The sequence below is a fragment of the Lontra canadensis genome, unplaced genomic scaffold (genome assembly GCF_010015895.1).
Source record: "Lontra canadensis isolate GAN:19392208 unplaced genomic scaffold, GSC_riverotter_1.0 scaffold111, whole genome shotgun sequence".
Lineage (NCBI taxonomy): Eukaryota > Metazoa > Chordata > Mammalia > Carnivora > Mustelidae > Lontra > Lontra canadensis.
The window spans coordinates 1213850-1236447 of record NW_022631105.1 but is presented as its reverse complement, the minus strand read 5'-3'; the positions used below and the strand labels follow the sequence as shown (position 1 = coordinate 1236447).

The window sequence follows — 22598 nt, the reverse complement described above, 5'->3', positions numbered from 1 at the left end:
GATGGGCACGGGAAGGGGGCGTGGGGACACTGCACGGAGCACGGCCCCGGCTGGTCACGGAGATCCTGCGTCCTGTCTCCGGGATGCTCTAGCCTTGGCATACGGCTGACCCTGCTAAGGCAGACCTCTCAGAAAGTCTCCCACCTGCTCCCTGACCTCTAGGAGCAAAGGACGGGCGGGGAAAGTTGTTCTGTCCTCCCCAAATAAAGACCATTCGAATGTGAAATCAAAAGTTTAATCTGACACAACTAAATATATTCATATATCTCACACTGGAGGATTTTTCGAAACATCAGAAGTTAGAAATTACAAGTAGGTATATGCTTCCTATATTCAGATAAACTTGTTTCTATTCATTATTTTGATTCCAGATAGGGAGAAACAACTCGCAAAAAATCATGGATCTATGAGAGCAGATGGCATGAGAGTGTCGCTTAAAGACGCAGACAGTGTTCTGGCCTCTTCCTCCCCAGCACAGGCCGCGGACGCTGCTGGGTCCTGGGAGGCAGACTCTGTTCAGGGCGGGAAGAATGTGTGGGTCAGCGGGCAAGGAAGGCTACTGAGGGTCTCCCCACATTGAGTCCTATCACGCAAGCTGCAGCCTGTCTGCCTTCTTAGAAGCTGTCATTCCAGCAACACGAGTTCCTCTCTCGGGGTGGGGGGGTGGCAAATTCAAATCCCCTCAAGACACTCAAGTCACACCCGTGTCTGACCCAGGTGACCCGGGGGAGGCCCAGAAAATGCTGCCGTTTCCACTCTTCTCCCTGCTGCAGGGATTTCACACCCAGTAAAGCCAGCGACGCCCATCTCCCTGCATTTCCTTCTGCAAACGGGGAGCCCAGGGGCTGCTCTCGACGCCGGCAGGGCCCAGGACATCCCCCGAGAGGGGAGCACAGGTGCCTGCGGGGGCCAGTGGGCTCCCCAGGGACCCCGGAGCTCGTTACCTGCCAGGCCGGCTCCCCCAGTCCCGGTCCTCCCCAAGGAAAGAGTGGATTAGCGGGAGCGGCTTTGGCAACGTGCAGATCTGGACTTTAAAGTTAAAAATGCGGCTCGAGACTGGTGGGTGATGTGAGGCCTCCCCGGGGCGGCTGGCCTGGGCTTGTGTGCCCAGAGACCCAGCCCTTCTTTGGGGGGCGGAGGGCGGAGTTGGGCTGTCAACAGCGCGGGGGTGGTGTCGCCCACGTGGGAGCAGAGGAGAGAGGCAGGGACCGTGTTACTCTTGTTTCCCCAAAGCTGCAGACGGTGAGGGTAACAGGAGCTGGGCCCCTCCCGGCGATCCGCCCCTTCCAGACAAACGCCTAGTGTCTTTCCCGCGCTCGGCGGTCCTCACGGACTTCCCGTGCCGCCGGCTTTCCCTGCGTCCTCTCCCCGCCCAGCTGGCCCATCCCCCCAAGCTACAGCCCGGGATCCAGCTCTCTCCGGGGAGACGTGCGTCACGGCTGCGACACTGTTTGCGGATGAGAACGTGGAGGTGTGCTTTACGGAAGTGAAAACAGATACGGTGACTGTCCCTGGGATTGGATGATCCCACAAATCTCCGCTTAGCATGATCTGGGGGAACACGAATGCACATGGTAACCGGGGGCCGTGCGGCGAGGCAGGGACACTGGAGGCGCACAGCTAAGTGGCATCGCGATTCGCAGTGACGGTCACGGGTGCGGCCGCTCCCAGCCTCGGTGGTCACTGCGGGAGGGCCCTGAGGATGGCGTTCACCTCCTCCGCCACGGCCGTCAGCGCAAACTCAAACTGCTCCTGGAGGGACGAGAAAGGGAGGGAGAGTGAGTGGGACCGTGTTCCTCTCGACTCCAGCCTCCAGCTCGGTTGTGGTGTTCTGCAGGAAGAAACGGTTCACGAGAGAAAAGAAAGGCCACCTATGTGCCTAGAAAGGAGAGGTCGGACGGTTTGTACAACGAGACCCCGTGTTCATGGTGACTAGGGTTTCTCGCTCATCTTCTGTCACGGAGGGGCCCCCGCCTGGTCCCTTCTGATCGCACAGGGACGGCAGAGTGCCCAGCCCCTGAGGCCCAGGGCAGACGCAGACCCTGGCCGCTCCGAGCTCCAGACCCCATGCCAGCTGCCGCGGGGCCAGCCAAACGGCCTCCCCTCGGAAAGGCAGAGGGTAGTGTCATCGCTGTCATGGCCACTGACCTAGCGTCCAGCCGGATCCCACCCTGCTGCACCCGCCGGGAAGCCCCACCTCACCACAGCATGTCCAGTTGTAGACGTGTGTGTGCACACGTGTGCTCCCGGTCACAGGCACACGCTGGCGGGGGCACGCCATCTCACACGCAAACCTGCCAAGACCAGGAGGTGGAAGCGAGGGCGGTGTCAGGGCTGTTCTCTGGAAGTGTGCTCGGCAGTCAGAAGCAAAGCCCACCCTGCCACGTGGCTCACAGGCCACCCCCTGCACGCGTCACACGACGCGCCCGCCGCTGCATGGGAAACCGCAGTCATCCCGGAGGTCACAGGGAAAATAAGTGGCACACACGATTGCCTCCGGAGAGCTCCTGGTGAAGGAACGCCCTATGGATGGTTTCAGTGCGTGAGAACTCGAGGGGGAGGCAGCCGCAGATCCGGAAATCACGGTTAATGCGGACTCTGAATGCCGGGTGAGCGGCAGAAACGACAGAATGGTGGGCGCTTCAGTGCTCGCTTTGGGACCAAAGACTGTCGCCAGGTGTTCTCTTTGCGCTGGCGCTGCAGGACTGACCCGTGTGGACCCGCACGGCGACCTTGCTAGTGGGCACGCAGCCTCCTGACGCACGTTCTGGACGCTGCCGTCACAGGGGTGCCCCGTGAGTTTGCCGCGGTGCAGCAGTGGCGTCAGGAGGCAGGCCCCACGCGCCGGGCGTCCCTCTCACGCTCGAAGATCCCAGGGGAGTGGCCTCTGGCCGTCACTGGGGGCAGGAAGCCGTCTGCTGTCACTGTCTCTCTGGGTAACAGCCTGTTCAGGGGCACACGTCTTCGGGAGGACCCAGTTTAGGACGCACAGTCACACCAGACCATTTCTTCCCCAGTCGCCGGCTTGACGATGGGGAGAGCAGGGTTTCGTGATGACCTGAAGTGTGCAAAGACGAACGGAGACTCTGGAACACTCAGTCCGGGATCATGTGCCTGCTACGGCTTCTGACACCCTGAACACCCATCCCGGGACATAGCGTAGATGGGGAAGGCGGCAACTTCACACACTGGGAAGCCTTTGTGGCCGTCAGGAGGACCCGGTCGGGGTAACACGTGCTACAGGGTCCGTGACAAAAGCAGACGGCATATGTGACCCTGTGCCTCGATTGCCCTCATCAGACAGTCCATGTTTGTAGCACGTGTGACGCGTCTACAGGCTTAGATCCTTACTGGGTGGTTTGGGTGGCCCCGGGAGCGGGAGGGCCTGCGGGACACAGTGGGGGGTGGCACGGCCCTGGGTCCCACCATGGGAGTAGCTCTGGGCACGCCGGTACCAGGAGAGGGGGGCTTCCAGGGATGAGGGGCCCTTGGCAGAGGCGTGCTGTGTGCTGCGCCTCGGGGCCAGTCAGCGAGGACAAGCCCCGTGTCCACCCTGCACCTTCCTGGAGAAGCAGCCGCAAGTGGCCGTGCCGCCGCGTGCTCTGGTCTCCGGCCACCAGTGCACACGGAGTGCACACCCGCATCTCAATGGCGTCACCTCTGCTGACAGGCCTGCGTCAGCCTCTCTGAAGCCCGGGAGCCGACAAGCTGGGCAGACTCAGCCTGTGACGCACTTGTGCTGTGGTGACCGCAAGGGTCGGCGGAGGCGTTCGGGGCGGCTGCATGTGCGTGTGTGTGTGGGGGCATTTATAGTCACACTCAGATGCGTGTTTGCGATCCCTGTGGCTCACACAAAGGGCTCGGGGACACACAGCATTGCCATAGTACTGTCCTCATTACTGATTTTGAAGGGGGTCACAGCGAACGCCTGTCCCGGGGCTGCCACCTGCATGCAGTGCCGATGGCCCCTCCCCTCCTGGGCAGTGCTTTCCCGCGTCTCCCTCAAGGTGGGGCGGGACAGACGGCGCTCTGGCCCTCAGCTCAGCTGTTCCTCACAGCCCAGCCCTGGCAGCATCCTTGCCGTCTGATGTCAGAGCAGACGAGGGACCGGGTGCACACGTCCATGTGCACAAGTGTATGTGTGTGCATGACTGTGTGCACACGTGCGTGCATGCGTGTACACACACGAGAGTGTATGTGTTCCTATGTGTGCATGAGGGCGCGTGTGTGCATGTGTACACTGGTACGAATGTGTGCTACCTGCATACATGAGTGCACACAGGTGTGCGTAACTGCACACACGTGTGTTTATAAGCACGCACACATTCACGGGTGTACATGTGCACGTTCACACGGTGCATACATAGGTACACACGTGCGTGCGTGTGCACGTGCACGGCCACATGTGTGCGCACAGATAGTGCGCACACACATGTACACGTGCGTGTTCACAGGCACGCACACATGGACACCTGTGCATGGTTATACATGTGCAGCAAGGCATGTACACACACAAGTGCACACATGCATGTCCATAGGTGTGCACACGTGTGCACATGTGCATGTACATGGTCACATGCACACACACACAGGTATGCACACATGCATGTGGGGGGGGCGATAGAGACACAGCACCTTAGGGGAACCATCTCCAGGTTCTCACAAGGCAGGACGTGGGTCGGGAGGCTGGGGCTGTGAGCTGGATTACACTTAATTCAATCAGTCCTTGTTGCTCCCTGAGCAAGGTAGGGGACGGGCTTGTGGAGCAGATCACGGACTGGGCGAAACCCCAATGCAGAGACGTGCCAGAGAGGGGCAGGCACGAGGTGTGGGCAGCCCACGTGTACCCCGTGCACACCCACCCGGGGCCAAGCGACATCAGTCCTTCCTGGGGACACCGGGTCAGTCGGCTTTTCTTTTTGAAAGTGAACATCGAAGAGAAAGTGTCGTTAGAGAGCATTCAGGCCTTCCGTTAAGGAGGCACCTTCACGAGATGAGGGCACAGAGGAGAGGGTCTGTCCCACAGCAGGCGTAGAAGACGAGACACTGCTCACCCTGTGACTGTGCTGTTTTCACTGCGTCCGCGATTGCATCTCCCTTCCTAGGAATGCGCGTCCTAGCACACTCCTGACAAATGTGCGGTGAGGGGCTCGGGTCTCACGGGCTGTGACCCCGCTGCACAGGACGTGCCCGCGGCCGACGCCAGCTCCGTGGCCAGTTCCCGCCCCGGGGAGACACGCGGCCTGCGTCTGGGCCTTGCTGGACCGAGGCTTTGCTTCCGGGTAGAGAAGCGGCTGTCGGGTTTTTTGAACGTGAAGATAAGAGTTGTGCGGTCAGGCTGTGCGCTGGGGCCGGGTGTCCAGCCACCGTCACCGCTGGGTGACACCGGGTGTCCAGTCCTGGTGGCGAGGTGCCCACCAGCCCCTGTTCTGTGTCTACGGCTCCCGTGGCACAGTCCAACCACACGTGTTCACGTGAACCGCCTGCAGGCGACCTTCTCTTGGCTTCAACGGAAGAGTATTCACATTATATGACACTATTTTTTCCCACAGAAATTCCCCTTTTGTTAAATTGAACTTGGGGCACGCCCTTCTCGTGGAGTAGGGCTGGGCGAAGCCGTCGTGAGTTAAGGCGGATGGGGGTCTGGGTATGCCTATTGCTTTATGCCTTGAGATTCCGGGAACTGCACTCACGGACACACTTCGAGACAACTCTTTGACGCTGACCCGAAGGAAGAGGGTCAGGTCCTGCCGGGAAGCTACGTGAGGCCGATTCTCTGCTGCCTGCTTCATCTCCCTTTCCCGCAAGGCCTGGGGGCCACCCCCTGGGCCTCAGGACCTCGTGCCACGAGGTCCATTCTGGCAAACAGGACGCAGACAAGAGGGCCGATGGGTTTTGGGGTGTGTTAGGCACCGTCCCCACAGTTTCGCCCAGATCCACTCTGGAGTCTGCGTTTTGGGCGTCCTTGAGCCGTCTGGGGTGGAGGAAGCCTGCCTGGGGGGTACCCAGGTGCAGAGAGCAAGGGGGGCCTCGAACTGACGATTTCCTGCAGCTTATCCATGCGGCATCGAGATTCAGGCGAGAGAGAATTCATTTCTTGTTTCCGGTTATAAAGTGTCCTTGCTCACCAGGCCTCGGTTCTCAGCACCCCCGCCACCCCACCCAGCCTCTTCCGTGGATGCTGGTGGCCTGGTGGGGCCAGACCATCCAGGGACAGTGCACTGACCCTGCCGAGCTGGCCCTTATGAGGCCACCGCCAAGTGGCAAGGGTAGGCTCGTGGGATGGACCTTCCCCAGGCACAAACTTGCAGGTACTTGTCACTGCTGACAGCGTGATAGAGCACGGCAACAGAGACACATGAACCATGCCAAGGCTCTCCCCGAGGACACTGCTCATTACCAAGGAGAGTAGCCTGGTGGACACCCCGAGTCGAGTGGCCAAAGCTCACCTCCTTCTGAGATGGTCCTGCCTGAGGGGCACAGCGGCACCCGGCACAGGGAGGGCAGACAGACCGAGTCACACCTGCCAGTTCCCTTTGGAGGACCTCTCTGGGCCACCGAGCTGTCCCACTAGGGGAGATGTGGGAGGGGGGATGACGGAGTGCAGTGGGGGGTCCTGCTCCAGGGAAAGGTCGCCGGGGACACGGAGGAGCTGGGACAAGGCTGCACCTGAGTAAAGGGCTCGGACTGGCGCCGGTTCCTGGCCACGGTGACCTGGGGTTGCGTAAGTTGCTAGCAGTGGGACCCTAGTGAGGGCACAGGAGAAGGATCTGGATTGTTTCTGCAAGTGTTTTGCAGGTCTGGAATAACTTCAAAATTTCAAATTAAAGAAAAGCCCCAGGAAAACAAAGTGTGTCATGACGGATGAGATCCTTTCACTCGAATCAACTGTGATGGTCAGGACAGCCCATGCGCGGCCCCCGTGGGACAGAGTGAAGAGCAGGGTGCTCGGGGCAGACCCACTTCACACGAGTGCTTTTTACGACTGCGGTCCTCGTGGGCGTCAGGAAGTCCTTCCGCGAGGGCGTCCTCCGGTGCCCGTGGCCTCCGTGCAGGTGCTGGCGGCATCGGGGGCGGGACCACCCCGAGAAGGGCAACATTCTGTTTTTCATGACCTCGGGACCGTTACGGAGCTGACGCGTGGGAGCGTCCGTGCCCCTCGGACCCAGATAACTCCGAACGCTAAAGGAACATCCTATCGAGCCCATTTCTAGCTCTGCTTAACCCAACGCCCACCAGGCAGCTTGCGCTCGCTGTCGTTGCGAGTGTGGCCGTTTCAGTAGGCAAATCAGGTGTTGTGAGGTGGCCGGGGCCTGCGTCCAGCCTGGGGCCGCTCGATGGCCACGCAGCAGAGCTGTGGTTCTGAGGGCCGGAAACAGGAGAGTCTGGCAGGACGTTTGGTGACTCTAGAACATTCCCCTGCAAGGGTGCTGGGGTTATCACCGACCTCTTTTTTAAGATTTATTTTAGAGAATGAGAGAGAGCAGACAGCAGGGATGGGCGGAGGGAGAGGGAGAATCCCGAGAGGACCCCCACTGAGCGTGGAGCCCGACGGGGCGCGATCCCAGGACCCTGAGGTCATGACCGGAGTGGAAACTGGGGGTCAGATGTTCAACTGCCTGGGCCCCCCAGGCGTCCCCGTCACGGAGTTCTTGTTATAAAAATGTGATGCTCTCCCCCGTCCCCGAATCTGGTGGGGGAGGGCTCCAAAGCCTGGAGATCTCACCACGTCTTTATGTTGAAATGCGGGTGGCCGCTGGAACCGCAGGCCAGCCTCCGGGGAGGGGCCTCTGAGTCCCGCCTGGGACCTGTGTGGGTGACGCTCGGTCCCCTTCTCCTTTCTCCTTCCTCGGAAACACCTGCAGAAAGACACCCCCTCCCCCCTCCCCCTCGCCCGTCCCCCGAGGACTGGCCGACAGTACCTTCGTCTGGACCATGCCTGGTCTCTGGTCCCTCAGGTGCTCTAGGGTCGCGGCGATGTCGATCTCCTTGGCGCCTGCAACGACACACACAGGTCGGCTCAGACTTGACGCCCGCGCCCGCTGTCCCCCACCCACACCAGGCTCCCTTCCGGCTCGGGCCCCGTCACACTCGCCGCTCACGGGCCAGGCTGGCAGCCGCCACGGCCGCGTTCAGCCGGAAAGACGCGGCGTGCTGGTTTCTGCGGGTTCACGCAGGAACGCGGGCTGGGACTCGGCTGTCAGACGCCTGCTAGGTCCTTCCCACAGTCATCGCTGTCAGAGACGACAACCTGATGCCTCGTGTGTGTGTGGCATTAACAGAACGTTTCAGAAATAGAAGCATATACGCTTTAATTTCAATTGTGTAGGTTTTTTAAAAATTCCACGTAATGAGAAATTAGAGTAATAAATCCTTCCCGTCTTATATCGAAAGGTAGAGCTCCTGGTGAGGGTCTCAGACAGTAAGATAAGGCGGAGATGCCCTTGTGTGTGTCCGCGGCAGTTTTACGGAGAGACCCTCCCCACAGGCAGCGTTGGGCTCACGGCAGGTGACCCCGGCTTCACAGAAGTACCATTTGGGTTTGAAACTTTGACCTTGTCATTAATTCCATGTGAGTTCTTGTTTCTGTGTCTTGGTAGACAAGGAACGGCGCGGGGTCCAAGCCCACAAGCTTCTCACAGTTTAAGGCGCTGGGACACGTCCGCCAACATGCAGATGCAAAATGTGGGAACTGGGAGGGCGTGGTCGCCTCCGAGGTGGAAGGACCCACGTGCCACACGGGTGCCGTGTTCCAAGCGTCACCTCAGCTTGTCACCAGAGCACAGGGGAGTGGGAGCTGCCCACCCCGCGGGGGAGACCGAGACTCGTCCCGGTGAAACAGCCTGTCCCTGGTCACACAGCCCGTGGCCGCGGTCGTTGTCAGCCCACACCAGGCAGAGGGGCGAGAGGCCCCAACGGGCCGTCTCTGTCTGCACAACCTACGTAAGCATGTCGCTCCTCTTGGGCACAGAACCAGGACCACGAACTTGGACGTTTCAAAGGTAATTTTTCAAGTTCTGGGGCTTATTTGGCCGGAACCTGAGCAGCCCGTGATGTTTCCCAAGCACAGCGGGTTGAGCTGGGCAGAGAGGGGGTGAGGTGGGCACTGTGGCCGCCACCCCCGTCCCCTCCCTCTCCCCGCCAGTCCTTGAGCAGACACGATGGGGGACAGCACTCAGGACGCTGAGGCCTGCCATGAAAGTGCTGGCCTTATGGGAACTAGGCTGGCAGTCCTTCCAGACATGGGGCACTGTCCTAGCAGGAACGGGGACACCCCGAGTTTCCCCAAGCATTACACCAGGGCCTTCATAGCAAGAAGAAATCCCCCTATTGGAACAGCCAGACGGTCCCCTGGGGAGCTCGGCAGCTGGGGTCCGCGGAGAAAACTCATCAAAGGAAAAGACAGGGGTCGAGTTCTGGACGTGCGTCTCCTTGGGTGTGACGAGGCCACAATAAATGCGATTTGTTTTAAGGGAACCCACGATCCTCTGTTCTGTCCTGTGGATCTGTGTGTCTGTTTTTGTGCCGGTACCAGCCTGGCTTGACGATCCCAGCTTTGTAACAAGAGCTCGAAGTCCGGGATTGTGATGCCGCCGGCTTTGGTTTTCTTTTTCTTCTTTTTTGAAAAATATTTTATTTATTTATTTGACAGAGAGAGAGCACAAGCAGGGGGAGGGGCAGAGGGAGACGCAGGCTTCCCGCTGAGAAGGGAGCTCGATGCCGGGCTTGATCCCAGGACCTGAGCCCAAGGCAGATGCTTAACTGACTGAGCCCCCAGGCGCCCCTGGTTTTCTTTTTCAAGGTTGCTTTGGGTGTTTGGAGTCTGTTGTGGTTCTGTACACGTTTAAGGATTTGTCTAGTTCTGTGAACGATGCTGGTGGTGTTTTGATAGGGATTACATGAAACGTGTAGATGCTTTGGGTAGTGTTTAACAATGTTTGTCAAAAACAGATGAACGTAGGGGCAGGGGGAGGAGAGGAAGAGCGGGAATGGGACCGTAAGAGACTCCCGAAGACAGAGATCACACCGGGGGCTGGGGATGGGCGGCACGGGTGCGGGCAGTGAGGAGGCCCTTGCGGGGGTGAGCGCTGGGCGTGTAAGTGACAAACCTCTGAATTCTACTCCAGAAACCAACACTGTGTGTTCACGAATCTGTAAGTAAGAAAAATAAAGCTCAATGGACCAGAAACAGTGAGTAGAAATAAAGGGAACCGCTGAGTCTGAGAATCTGAAACAAACAGGAGTTTGCCGCTACTAAATGGGGAGATGGAGAAGAGAGGAGCCCTGCGGTCGGGGAGGGAGGCCACGGCGTGTGGTGCCCCCTACGGCGGCCACGGCCTGAGGATCCGCTGCCTCGTCTTCCCAGGGTAGGCCGGGCCCTCGGGGCCCCCGTGCGAGTTAGGGGGATAAGCGCACAGAAACGGGCTTCTTTAAGACACCAGCCTTAGGGGGTCAAAGGCTCCACGCACAGGGAGCGAGGGGCAGAGGGATTCGTTCCACACGCGGTGCTGCTCTCCAGTGGGCAGGGGCGGCCGCAAAGGTGCCTGCGGGACTGCTCCCCGCGCCTGCCGCCCAGTGCCAGGAGCTCGTGGCGCCGCCCTGCCCCCGTCTGAGGCTCTGCGCTGGGGTGAGGTCTCAGCGGGCACGGAGCGCCACGGGTCCGACAGGGAGCGACACGATGCGGCCACGATTCACAGCCCTGACGGCGCGCTAGGCGCTCGCAGCTTCCGGAGAATTAACCTGCTCGGTTCCGGCCATGCTGGCGGCCAGCTGGGCCCACGGCGACTTCCTCCCACGACCGCGAGGCCCAGATTCGGGAGCATCAGGTGTGGGGCAGAGCCTGGTGCAATGGAGAGGAGCCCCAGTCCTTCTGGAATGAAAGCCACGGCTTCATGTGGGATCCGGACTTAGGGACAACCCTCTCTTTCTAAGGCCGTTCGGGGCACACACTTTGAGTCCTTGAAGCTGCTTAACACCTCTTCCAGCAGCTCTTTATTCCGAGGGGCTGCTCTGTATGCTGGGACCGTACGGAAGCCGTCCCTGCTGGAGGCCATGGCCCGGGCTGGGGACACATGCAGCCCTCCCTCCTGGGCGGTGTCTGCGGGTCGAGGGACGATGGCCGCTGTCCCAAGCCGGCAGGATCCTTGGATAAAACCCTACAGGAACCTCTCTTGTTTTATCACTTGCTGATGCCCCTCTGGACCACTGTGTGGGGAGAGGGAGGGGCAGGAAGGAGGCCGACCGGGTGGTCCCGAGACAAGGCGTTTAAGCCACCAGCACAGCCAGCAAGAATCCCGCTTCGCCTGGAGCCAGTCGGACACTTGAGGAGGTCAAACCGACACTGACATCCAGAACAAAATTCGGGGAACTGATGGGTTTACGAAGTCAAGTCCGTTGTGGGATGCGGGTGCTAATGTCCCCTTGCTTGTCAGGACTGTGACAGTAAGTTATTTGCAGGGACACCTGGGTGGCTCAGTCAGTTAATTGTCTTTGGCTCGGGGAGCGATCCTGGGGTTTTGGGATGGAGTCCCACGTGGGTCTCCGTGTTCCGTGGGGAGCCTGCCTCTCTCTCTGCACCTCCCCCTGCCCATGCTCGCTCTCTCACTCTCTCTCTCAAATAAAAATCTTAGAAAAGAGAAGTTACTTGCAGTGAGTGAGAGAGAAGTTCACGGAACTCAGTCCGTGGTCTGTCGTGTGCGCTGGGGTCACATGGGAAGGGCGGTGGGAGAAGGCAATGCCTTGCACTCAGCGCCCCCGAGTGCAGGGGGCCTCGTGGAGAAGGACACAGAACCCGCATTTGTAAAGCAGACCCATGTGGGCCGGGAGGGCGGGGTGGGTTTGTGTGCCCCTCCTTGCTCTATGAAGGGATTTATTTAAATCTCCCCGATTCCAGGAAGCTCCCTCCAGTGCGTTTAAAGTGGAACCCCCTCTTTAAAAATCCCGTCTTGTGACAACACGTGAAACTGGAGGTGGACGGACCCGGTGCGGTGCGCAAGTGGGAGAGCCTGTACGTCGTCAAAGAAGCAGAACGTGCGCAAAGATGCCCGAGGGAAGACCCGACAGGCGTGAGATATGGGGGAGCTGCCCGGCGTCCCCACCTGAGAACGTCGCTATTCCAACAGCAGAGCGCTCAGGGGACTGTGCTCTGGGGCCCAGTGCAAGGGGTGCCCCCCGGGCTCCGCTGCCCCCGCCCACCCCGAGGTCTTCCCCGCGGCCTGGGGGTCGGCTAGCGCACATGGGGGGCCCACCCAGGGCGGCGCTCCCATCGCTCTCAGTCTCTCCTTAAATTTCAAGAACATTGGTTTCCAAGTTTACGTACCTGCTAAATACATTTTTAAGCCTGGAGAGGTTTTTAACCCCTAGATAAAAAGTATTAATCATGAAACACTAAACACCTCGAGAACACTGGTATGACTAAAGTATCAAAGCTTTTGTCGGAGCCGGGGTGTCTGGTTGGTTCAGTAGGTCAAGCGTCTGCTTTCGGCTCAGGCCATGACTCCAGGGTCCTGGGACCAAGCCCCGCATCGGGCTTCTTCCTCAGCGGGGAGCCTGCGTCCCCCGCTCCCGCTCCCCCTGCTGTGTCCCCTCTCTCGCTGTCTGTCACATAAATAAAATCTAAAAAAAAAAAAAAAGTTTCTTTTACATTGAAAGGATGTTCTTGAAATTTAAGAAAACCAGGGTCTTGATGGGGTTGGCTTCGAGCTCTCCTGGGTTTGTTCCGGCCGCCGGCCCGTGTGGACAGTCCATCCACCTTGGCCAGCAGGTCTCCCGGCGGGTGCGCACCCTCGCACGGCCTCCGTGGTGATGCCTGACACACACCCCCGTTTCGTCGGTTTCTACCCACAAGGTGTGCAAACAGCAGGGCTCCCGTGCACTCTTTTCTTCAGGGCAGAAAGACAAGGTGGTCAAGTGTGCAAGAGGGAAAGCCTCCGGTTTGCACGAGCCAGTGGTCGGGCTTCTGCCGCCAGGAGGCACCAAGTGGGGGCTGTGCTCTGGCCAAGGAGAGCCACGCCCACCGCGCACGGCCCCAGCTCCGCCTGGGACAAGACCCGGTGGGCTTGGGCGCTGTCCCGCAGGTGTACGCACTGCACACGCGCACGCACACGCCTGGTGCAGGCTCGCGCCCGCGCTCCGCTGTCCAGAGCCTTCCGGGCCGCACCTGCAGCAGCCGGAGGGTTTCTGCCGGCCTCGGAGATGAGCTGTAATCTTTAGTCTTGGGATCAAAGGGGACAAATTTGCATCCTCTTCCCTTGAAAATCAAGTATACCAGGACCTAAACCCAAAATACTTTCCATTTTTTTTTTATAAAAAACAAGTTCTGAATCATTTTTCAGGAGAAACTACGATGCTTCCAAGTTTGTATGTAAGCCGTGAAGTCAGACAGAAGCAGGCCGTGCCGGTGGGCACGCTCACGGCAAACCGCAGGGTGCAGGGCTGCTTGGGGTGCCGGCCGCCGGTCCTCCAGCCGGGGCGTCTGCACACCACGGGGCACCCACGGTCATGAGCATATGGGCCCGGTGCCCAGGTGTAAGTGAGCTCGCTGGCCGTTGGGTGTGTAAAGGGACGGATGAGGGGAGACGCCCAGCACTCGGGGAGCACGCCGCCATGCACGGGTGCGGCTGCCTCTCCCATCACCTGAGCAGCAGGTGCGGTGCGCTCAGGGCGTGAAGGAGCCGCAGAGGCTGTGGGGGTTGCGGAAGCCCACAGGTGTGGTCAAGCCTCCTGTCCACGAGGGTCCACGCAGCCCAGAGAAGGGCCCAAATCATGAACGCGCGCAGGTGTGTGCTGGAGCGCATCCTGGCTGCGGGAAAGGGGCCTACAGGACGGCCGCCAAGCGCCCGGGAACGCCGGGGGCTCCTAGTAGGGGAGTCTGTGGCTCGAAGCAGCTTTGCCCGAATGCCCGGGCAGTGGGGACGCAGCAGCCAGCCGGGCCGGGCCGCACGGGCCGCTCTTGGTCCCAGAAACAAGTCCTTCGGCGTGACCGGCCCTCCATCCTCCAGTCACCAAAGTGGCACCGTGGGCTCCGCTGGTCCCTCCTCCCTCAGTCCTCCGCTCTGCTTCTGACGCGGAAGTCGGAGTCGAGGCCCGGCTGGGAACGGTGTGGAGCGCCGCTGTGACTCCAGGCTCTGCCGGTGCCGCCTGTGAAGCACTGGGCCCTCCTCCGTGGACGCCCCCCGGCCTCGTGGAAAGGAGGAGCAGATGCCCAGGGAGGCATCGGGAGGGAGCCCAGAGGTTGGGGGGACAGCACAGGACCGTTAACACGCAGCTCCGCGTGTTCTGTCCTGCGAAAGCCCAGGTGACTGCAGGGGCCCTCACGAACGAGTCACAAATTCAGGAGCAGAGACACATCCCCTCTACCACCGCCCGGGCCAGACGGCACCTTTCTCACTAAAGCCTCAGAACTGTACTTGACACCGCCTGTGCACTGTCACTGCCAAGTGACCAGGATGGCTGTGCGGGGGGACTTCCTGCCACCAGCAATGGGCCGGAGGGAGTGGTCTCAGCAGGAGCAGGGACCCTCGCTGTGTGGGGAGGAAATGAGCACGAGGTGGGAACTGTGGCGAGAAGGGCCTGGGCAGGCCTCTGGGGTCTCCAGGGAGAGGGTCGTGGTGGCAGATGGGAGTGGCCTCGGCGGCCCAGCAGCGGGCAGACTCTGCTGGCAGCAAAGCCACTGGGCTTGTGTGTGGCAGGGCCCAGCAATCGGGCCTGCCTGGGGATGGCAGGACAGATGGTGACGCTGCTCACAGGGAAGGGGACCAGTGGATGGACAAGCTGGTGGCCCAGGGTCCAGCAGAAGGAAGCAAACTCACAGGAGGGACGGCCCGAACACCAGCCAAGTCAGGCGGGGTGACCCAGGTTTTTCGGTGTCTCAGGTGGGCTGCGTGTCAGTGGGTCGCCCACGGACTCGTCTGACGGGGAGGAGCGCCGTGGGCGACCCCAGGAGGCCGTGTGAGCAGATCCGACCCGGGAGGTGGGGAGGGAGGGTTGTTGCTCTGCGGCGGCCTCACGGGGACCCGCGTCCCCCCACTGGCTGGTCTGAGCACCCAGAGCCGTTACCCCGCCCGCGCTGCTCATCGCGGTGGCCCGCTCCACGGGGCGGGGACCGTTTAGGAGGTGAACTTGGGATCGCGGTTCACAAAATTACCCAAATACGTGGTGCTTGTGCTGCGTCTGTGGGGTAAGCGGCCTGTTGTGTTGTTCTCTCAGGTAAGCGGCGCCCGTGGTATGGCCCGGCCGGGGTCCCGGCCCACGGATACGGCTCCGGGACCCTCCCCCAAGTCCAGGCCACAGCCGGCTGCGGGCGCACACGGCTCCCAGCACCACTGCCCTGTCTGACCCCGTGCGCCTGGCCCTGCCGTGAGCCACTGGGCAGCTCGTTGTGGGAATGTGGATCCAGTCGGGCGCGGGGGAAGGCGTCCGCACACCCTGCCTGCTGCGCCAAGAGGCCCCCAGAGTCCTGACACGTTGTCACCTGGGACTGCACGGAGCTGGGGAGGAGGCGTCCGGCTTGGAGGCCGTGCTGAAGCCAGACTCCCTGCGCAATCCGCTTTCCCCTGGTTCATCGGGGTTTACGCTTCCGCCACATACACACAAGGTGATGCTGCGCCTCCACACGCACCGGCCTCCCGGCCCCTCTCATCTGCGGCAGAGCCGGCCGCGTGCCCAGCCACGGGCGTCCCCACGGCGAGGACGGGCTCAGGCCTCCCGCACACGGCTCCCCTCCACCCACCAGTCCTGCCGGCCTCCGCCTGCCCTGTCGCTTCTGCAGTGGCTCCAGGCTGACCCAGGTCGGGGGGCTGCCACTCCAGCCTCGAAACACCTCCTCTCAGCTCCCCTGCTCGCCCCGTCTCTGTGGTGCCCGTGCGGGTGTCCTGCCGCGCTCTGCCCTCTTTTCCTTCTGGGCTCTGTCACTTGCAGAAAGACCTGGGCTCTGCGTCCACCTGGCCAGCGGGAGGCCTCCTGGCAGGTCGCCAAACCTCTGAGATGTGCTGCCTCAGTCTACAACGGAGTGTCCGAGTGAATGAGCTTCAGGCCCCCTTCTGTCCGAGGGCGACGGTCCAGAGCTCCGCCCCAGGCGGGGAGTGAGGCACCCCAGGGCCCCGCGTCCCAAGCGAGGGGACTCACAGCACACTCCACCCCTGTAAGCCGCGACTCTGTTCTCCATGGAGGATAAACTCAGGGTAGGTGACCCTGTTGTCTGGCCCTGTTCACTGTGCCTCCCCCGACACTGTGTCTGGCAAGGTGTTCTGTAAACACCAGGGTGAAACGACACTCCTGTGGCTTCGCCCCAAGAAGGACATTGTGGTACGGTCACAGTGGCCATGAGGCCCAGCAGGACCCATGAGAGAAGAGAGGAGCTGGGGAGCTGTGGGGCAGTATGCGGGAGGCCCTGAGCCCCGAGGTCAGAGAGGCCGCGGGCCCGAGGGCCGTGGTGGGGGGACGGGAGGGCTCGGCAGGGCCCCCGAGGCTCGCTCTTTCAGATGTCATCGAACGCCGTGTGGAGAACAGACGGGGTCAGGACCAAGCAGGGACATCTGTCCAGAGGCCGCCGCGGCGGGGCCAGAAGGAACGGGTGCCCAGCCTCAGTGCTGTTGCCCCGTGGGACTCCCCGCGACAACAGAGGTGCTCCGTGTCCCCACGATGGAGGTCAGGAGTCACAGGTGGCCTGGGCCGTGAAGTGTGGCCGGCGTGGCGGAGGCACAGGTTTTCATATTCTAACCCACCTGCGCCGGCACGTGCGGCTGATGGCCGCGTGGGGAACGGCGAGTCTCGGGAGGAGCGGCAGGTTGAGTGTTCAAGCAGCCGAGGAACGTTGTTCAAGAGAGAGATCTTGATAGCGAACAACACTATGGTATATTGGCAAGTTGCCCAAAGAGCAGATCTTCAATGTTCTCACCACAGGAAAGAATCACGGACCACGCGAGGGGACACCGGTGCTGAGCGACGTCTTGTCAGTCACCCCGTTCCCAGCTTGGCGCGCGGTAAACCTTAAACTACACAGGGTTTATCGCAGTGACGTCTCAGTGAAGCTGGGGAACGTTTTTAAAAAGATAGTTTGAGACTCAGAACAGACCAAGGTCCTGGCGTGAAGGCTCCCAGCGGGCGGCGTTGCTCTTCCCGCTTGGCCGTCTGTCCTGGTTCCCGAAGCTCGTATCCCATCTTCTGCTACGACCTGCTGTTTTGTTTTGTTTTTTTTAAAGATTAATATATTTATTTATTTGAGAGAGAGAGAGAGAGAGAGCATGGGAGGGGAGAGGGTCAGAGGGAGAAGCAGGCTCCCCACTGAGCAGGGAGCCTGATGCGGGACCCGATCCTGGGACTCTGGGATCATGACCTGAGTCGAAGGCAGTGGCTTCACCAACTGAGCCACCCAAGCACCCCAACGTGCTGCTTTTTTAAAGAAGATTTTAAAATTTATTTTAGCAAGTTAGAGGGACCAGGGGAGGATTCTAGGGAGAGAAAGAATCTGAAGCAGATTCCCCAATGAGGGTAGAGCTCGATCTCGTAACCCAGAGATCACGACCTGAGCTGACATCGAGTCGGACTCTACCGACTGAGCCCCCAGCAGCCCTGAATTTGACCTGCTGTTAAAAGTTAACATCTCTTACAGGAATACGTGGGGGGCGGGGGGAGTCTTGTCTTTCTTTCTTTTCTTTCTTTTTTTCTTCCTTCCTTTTTCTTTCTTTTCTTTTCTTTTTTCTTTTCTTTCTTTTCAGATAATAGGCATCCTAACAGGTGTAAGGTGAGAACACGGTGGGTTTGATGTGCATTTCTTATATACTGGACAACTCATTGCAGATTTTAAAAACGGGGTGGTCTGTTTGTTGGCTCGGAAGAGGCAATGGTATGGCATCGTTATCAAGGACACGGGCTGTGAAGTCATATCCCAGCAAGGTCGCTGACGGCTGTGTGACTCTGGGTGAGTCAGGCCTGAATGTCTTTACCTGAGAAATGGTAATAAACACGTTACGGTCCGCTGAGCCCTCGTAGGACATCACTTGAAATGTAAGTACATGAGAAACAAGGCTGGGGAGAGGTTTATAAAACCTTCTCTGTATTTTCCACATTGATTATGTATTACTCTAGGGAAAACATAGCTGCAATCAGCTAAAGAAAGAAAAATTGCATGTGGCCATACACAAAGTCTTAAAATGATGCCCACTGAAGAGTTAAGAGTCATCACATCTGCACATAAAGGCAAAGAGTTGGGAAAACTTGCCCTTTTTGCTTTGTATGTTTTCTAACATATTGACAGTCATGTGTATGTTGCTGCTTTTATTTATTCTTGTTTTTTGGTTTTATTGAGTTTTAGATTTTACTTCTAGTGTAGTAAACATGCAGTGTTACACTAGTTTCAAAAGTACAATAGAGTGATTCATGTGGGCAAAATCTTCATGACATTGGCTTTGGCAAAAGATCGTCCAGGTAGGACACTAAAGGCAACACCAGGAAGAACAGACAAATGGGGCATCATAAAGATTAAAAAAAAAACAAAAAACAAAACGAAATGCTTTTGTGCACCAAGGACACCACTGAGAGAAGGAAAATATTTTCTCCAACAGAATTTCCCCCTTCTGTGGGGCGAAATATTCGCAAATCACGTATCTGATAAGGGATTGATCTCACAATATGTAAAGAACCTCCTAACTCAATAACGACAAAATCGAACAGCCCAGTTAAAAACTGGGCAAAGGGCTTGACGAGACATTTCTCCGAAGAAAATACCCAAAGAGCAAGCAAACGTGCAAAGATGTCACACTCCTTAGGAAAATGCAAATCAAAACCACGAGACCACTTTGCACACTTAGGACGGCGACTCCCCAAACCACAGACAGTAGCGAATGTGGGAGAAGACGTGGCGTGACGAGAGCCCTCACGTGCTCTCAGCGGGAGGGTGAGCTGGCGCGTTCTCGGACATCAGCCCTGCATGGGCATGTGGTCCGGCCGCTGCCCCTGGGGTCGGCACCCAGAAGAGGGGGAGCCGGAGCTCAGAGCTGAGTTTGCAGGCCCACGTTCGTGGCCGCATGACGCGCAGGGCTGCAGGCTGGACGCGCCCCGAGTGTCCGTCCATCGGGGGTGACGGTCGACGGGGGGTGGTCTGTGCCCACAACCGAGTGCGATCCCGCCGTCTGCACCACAGGTGAGCCAGGGGACGCCAAGTGAGCAAATCCCGTCACAGGAGGACACATGCCGCGTGGCCCCAGGCAAGAGGCCCGCGGCTCCGTGAGATTTAGGGACAGCGAGCGGGATGGAGAGGACACATTCCTTCCTATAGGCAGCCGTCGCCTGAGGGGCACCGTGTGACAGAAAACAGGAAGCAGGCCAGGCCGCTGACACAGAAGGAGGGGCCGGACCCCGTGGGCACAGAGACCTGCGCACGTCCCCGCGGCGTGGTCACTTTTGCAGCCCATCTGTGCCCCCATAGGCCTGCGGGGCACGTGATGTGCGCGTGCGGTGCAGTCCCTGGGGCAGCCCAGTGGGGTGCGGCGGGCGGGTGTCCGTGGTAGCCCCCCGCGAGTGATGCGGCTGGCCAGCAGCCGCCGCCTCGGGGTGACCCTCCGCCCCTCCGCGCCCCAGAGACGGCACGGACACACACGCACAAGGCGCAGACACGTTGGCGGCAAGTGCGTCCTGGCCCCTGAGCCCCGCTCCCCGAGGAGCCCCGCGCTCCGGAAACGCGCCCCGACCAGGCTAGTGACGACGATGAGTGACAAGCGTGGTCAGGGCCGCGGAGGAACGTGCGGAGGCTTTGACGGCGGCCCAGAGAGCTTTGCTTTCCGGCTGCCCGGTCGTCTGCCTGCCACTGAGCCGGTGGTGGAGAAAGGGCCGGAAGGATGCCTCGTGCGTTCTCCGAGGCCCCAACAGGATGCGGCCCTAATCCGTGGGAGCCTGAGTCTGTGGGTGCGGGTGTGGGTGCCACGCGTGGGCCTGGGGCGCCCAAGGCCACGGGGGGCGCGTCGCGAGGGCTTTCTTTGGTCCTCATGTGATTCATTCCTTCTAAGAAAAGGAAACGGGAAGAAAGGTTTCGTGTCCAGCCTCGGGGCCTTTGATCGTCCAAAGACCGCGGGGTCTGGGCTCAGCCTGCAGCATCCCAGGCCAGACAAAGGCAGCCCGGGCCGCACCGCCCCTCGAGCCTTGAGCCCAGAACAAAACCCCAGGCGGCCGCGCAGTGTGGTGGCCTGGGAAAGACCTACCTCTGCCGCGAGGGGCCGCCCTGCCCTTTGATCTCTCCTGAGACCCAGGCCTGGGCCCCAGGTCAGAGGATTTCACTCCGCACGCACCCCGCACCCCTGCAGAAGGAGCTGGTGAAGAACAGAAGGGTGAAGAACAGAAGGGCCCGCTGGGCTGCCTTGTTGACGGCTCGAGCGCCGGAGGGGGCGCTGTGGGCCGTGCAGCAGCAGCGGAGGCCCTCGGGGGCGGGTCCATGCCCTGCGGAGGCCCTCGGACCGGTGGAGCTCGGACAATGGAGTCCGCCCCGGCCTGGCTGGCTCCCGGGACTGCGACATTCTTCAGCCGCTGCTCCAGTGAAGCCGGCCTGCGCCTCCGAGAATCTAGGACACCCCCGTGACCCACGGCTGAGAGAGCGGGGACATCTGTCCACTCTCTGTGGGTGAGCCGGGCTCCTGTCGGGCGCAAACGCGCCCCGTGTTTCCCTTGTCGCCTTGACTCACCCCCACAGCGTCACTTCAAAAGGCAACAACCGTGTGCAGCCTTCGGAGGGAACCTGGTTCACCCGCAGGGCACAGGCAGAGAAGGAGGGCGGGCGTGAGGGGAGAAAGATCAGTTCTCTTGAGAGCTCTGAGCTCCCAGTACTTGCAGATTTGCAAATGAAAACATGTCCTCCGAAGCCAGAGTGCCATCGAGGGTCAGGAAACTTTTAACTAAAGAAGTTAGGGCTGTGTTAGGACCAAAACCCAAAATACGTCATTAAAACTGGCACCAGACTGTCTGTCTGTCTGCTTTGGCTCCTGTGTTTGCACGTCGCCGACACTTCCCTCATTTGGGTGCTTAAAATAGGATCTGATGGCGCAAAGCCCACTTCCTGCTCTCCGCGGTGGCTGGCCCGGGGGCTGCCAACACGGAGGGCTGGGGTGCCCAGCTCGGATCTGCTGCTGACCCTCCGGTCACCAGTAATGTGTGTCCGTCTCTCAGGTGTGCTGGGCCTCACGTGTAGAACAGGGCTCAGGTCCACGTCCTTGCTCTGCTGGTGAAGGTCCGCTTTTCTCCTGCCTTTTCACCAGAAGAAAGTGGGGTAAGGAAAGTGCTTAGTTTGGGCTCGCTGGCATCTGCGGGGACACATGCTGAAAATCATCTCTGTAATCAGGACCTGCTGCTGCTTCTGGACAGACGATGAAGGTCGGGGTCCCGGAAGGCTGGGGCCTGTGGCTGAGAACACGCAGGTGTGTGCACGTGTGCGTATAGACCAAGGGAACGTTCTGTTCTAGGGTGAGAGGGATGGCGGGGTCCCCTCCTCGGCGGGCCCTCCTTCCAGGTCCCGTGGGACGCGGACGGGCGCGACGGGAAGAGCAGCGTTTCCTGAGTCGCTGAGGGAACTCGCCGGGACTCTCCAAGAGCCGGGTCCCATGTGTGTCCTCCCCCAACAGTAGCTGCGGGGTGTGCTCCCTGGTCTCTGAAGAGACGCCCCCTGGCTTCGGTCTGGAGAGCACGTCCCAGCGACCAGAGCAGCTCAGCGTCCACACATCTGGGGGGCCCAGGGGGCGGCGTGCTAAGCTCTGCCCTTGCCGAGCCGCTCGCGGCCAGGTGGGCCGCCCGTGCCGGACCCGAGCCTCCTCCTCCCGGGGTCGGGTGCTGCCGCGGTGAAGTGCGGGGACCAGGGAGCGAGGGGCCGCGGCGGGAAGGCCACGGCTCCCCGCTCACCCAGCTGTGACAACAGGGAGGCTTGCCCAGAGGATGCGGACGACACTGGGGCCGCTCCGGCGGCTGAGCCCGCGGCCGGCTTGGCCTCCGCAGGGAGGCTCCCCGGGCCCCAGGCCGCGGCTACTGCTTACCCGCACCCCGCGCCGGGCCGAGCGCCGCCCTGGCCACAGGCACCAGCCGAGGAACACCCTGCTCGCGCGGACTTGCACGTGACTCAGGGAAGGGAGCCAGGCCGGGGAGAGGGGTCCCCCCAGGTTGTCATGGCAACGTGGTCCCGGCTCAGCCACCACAAAGCAGCCTCGATGCCCGCCTCACCTTTGGCCATCTTGTTGAGAACCATGTCGATCAGGACGTAGGTGCCGCTCCTGCCCGCGCCGTCGCTGCCAATGGAAGGGGAGACGTGAGAACAGCACCGGCCACGGGACCCCCACGCCCACCGAAGCCAGGGACAGCGTGTTTCCCTCCATGTCTGAGTGAGGCTCACAAGGGGAGAGGGAGGCTTGACTTGGAGAGAAAGACGAAGAAAGTCGAAGAAAGTCGGGTGAGGAAGAGTAACGGGCTGGGAGGGGGAGGAGGAGGGGGGGAGGAGCGGGAGAAGGGGGGAGGATAGAGAGGAAGGGGAGGAGGGGAAGAAGGCAGAGAAGGGGAGGAGAAAGGAGAGAGGAGGGGGAGGAGAGGAAGAGGAGAGGTGGGGGGGAGGAGGAAAGGGAAAGGGGGGG

The 22598-nt window shown here is 60.3% G+C and overlaps 1 protein-coding gene across 1 annotated transcript in view; it reads right to left on the bottom strand.

Annotated features, from left to right (window-relative positions):
- Nucleotides 1-1626: 1626 nt before the first annotated feature.
- Nucleotides 1627-22598, bottom strand: part of PTPRN2 (protein tyrosine phosphatase receptor type N2) — a 710237-nt gene continuing 689265 nt past the window's right edge. The window contains exons 21-23 of the mRNA XM_032840229.1: nt 22195-22259; nt 7923-7996; nt 1627-1752 (exon numbers count right to left, since the gene is read on the bottom strand). Coding sequence (XP_032696120.1) covers nt 1681-1752; nt 7923-7996; nt 22195-22259 — 211 coding nt within the window. The 3' untranslated portion in view covers nt 1627-1680. The remainder of the gene's footprint in view (nt 1753-7922; nt 7997-22194; nt 22260-22598) is intronic.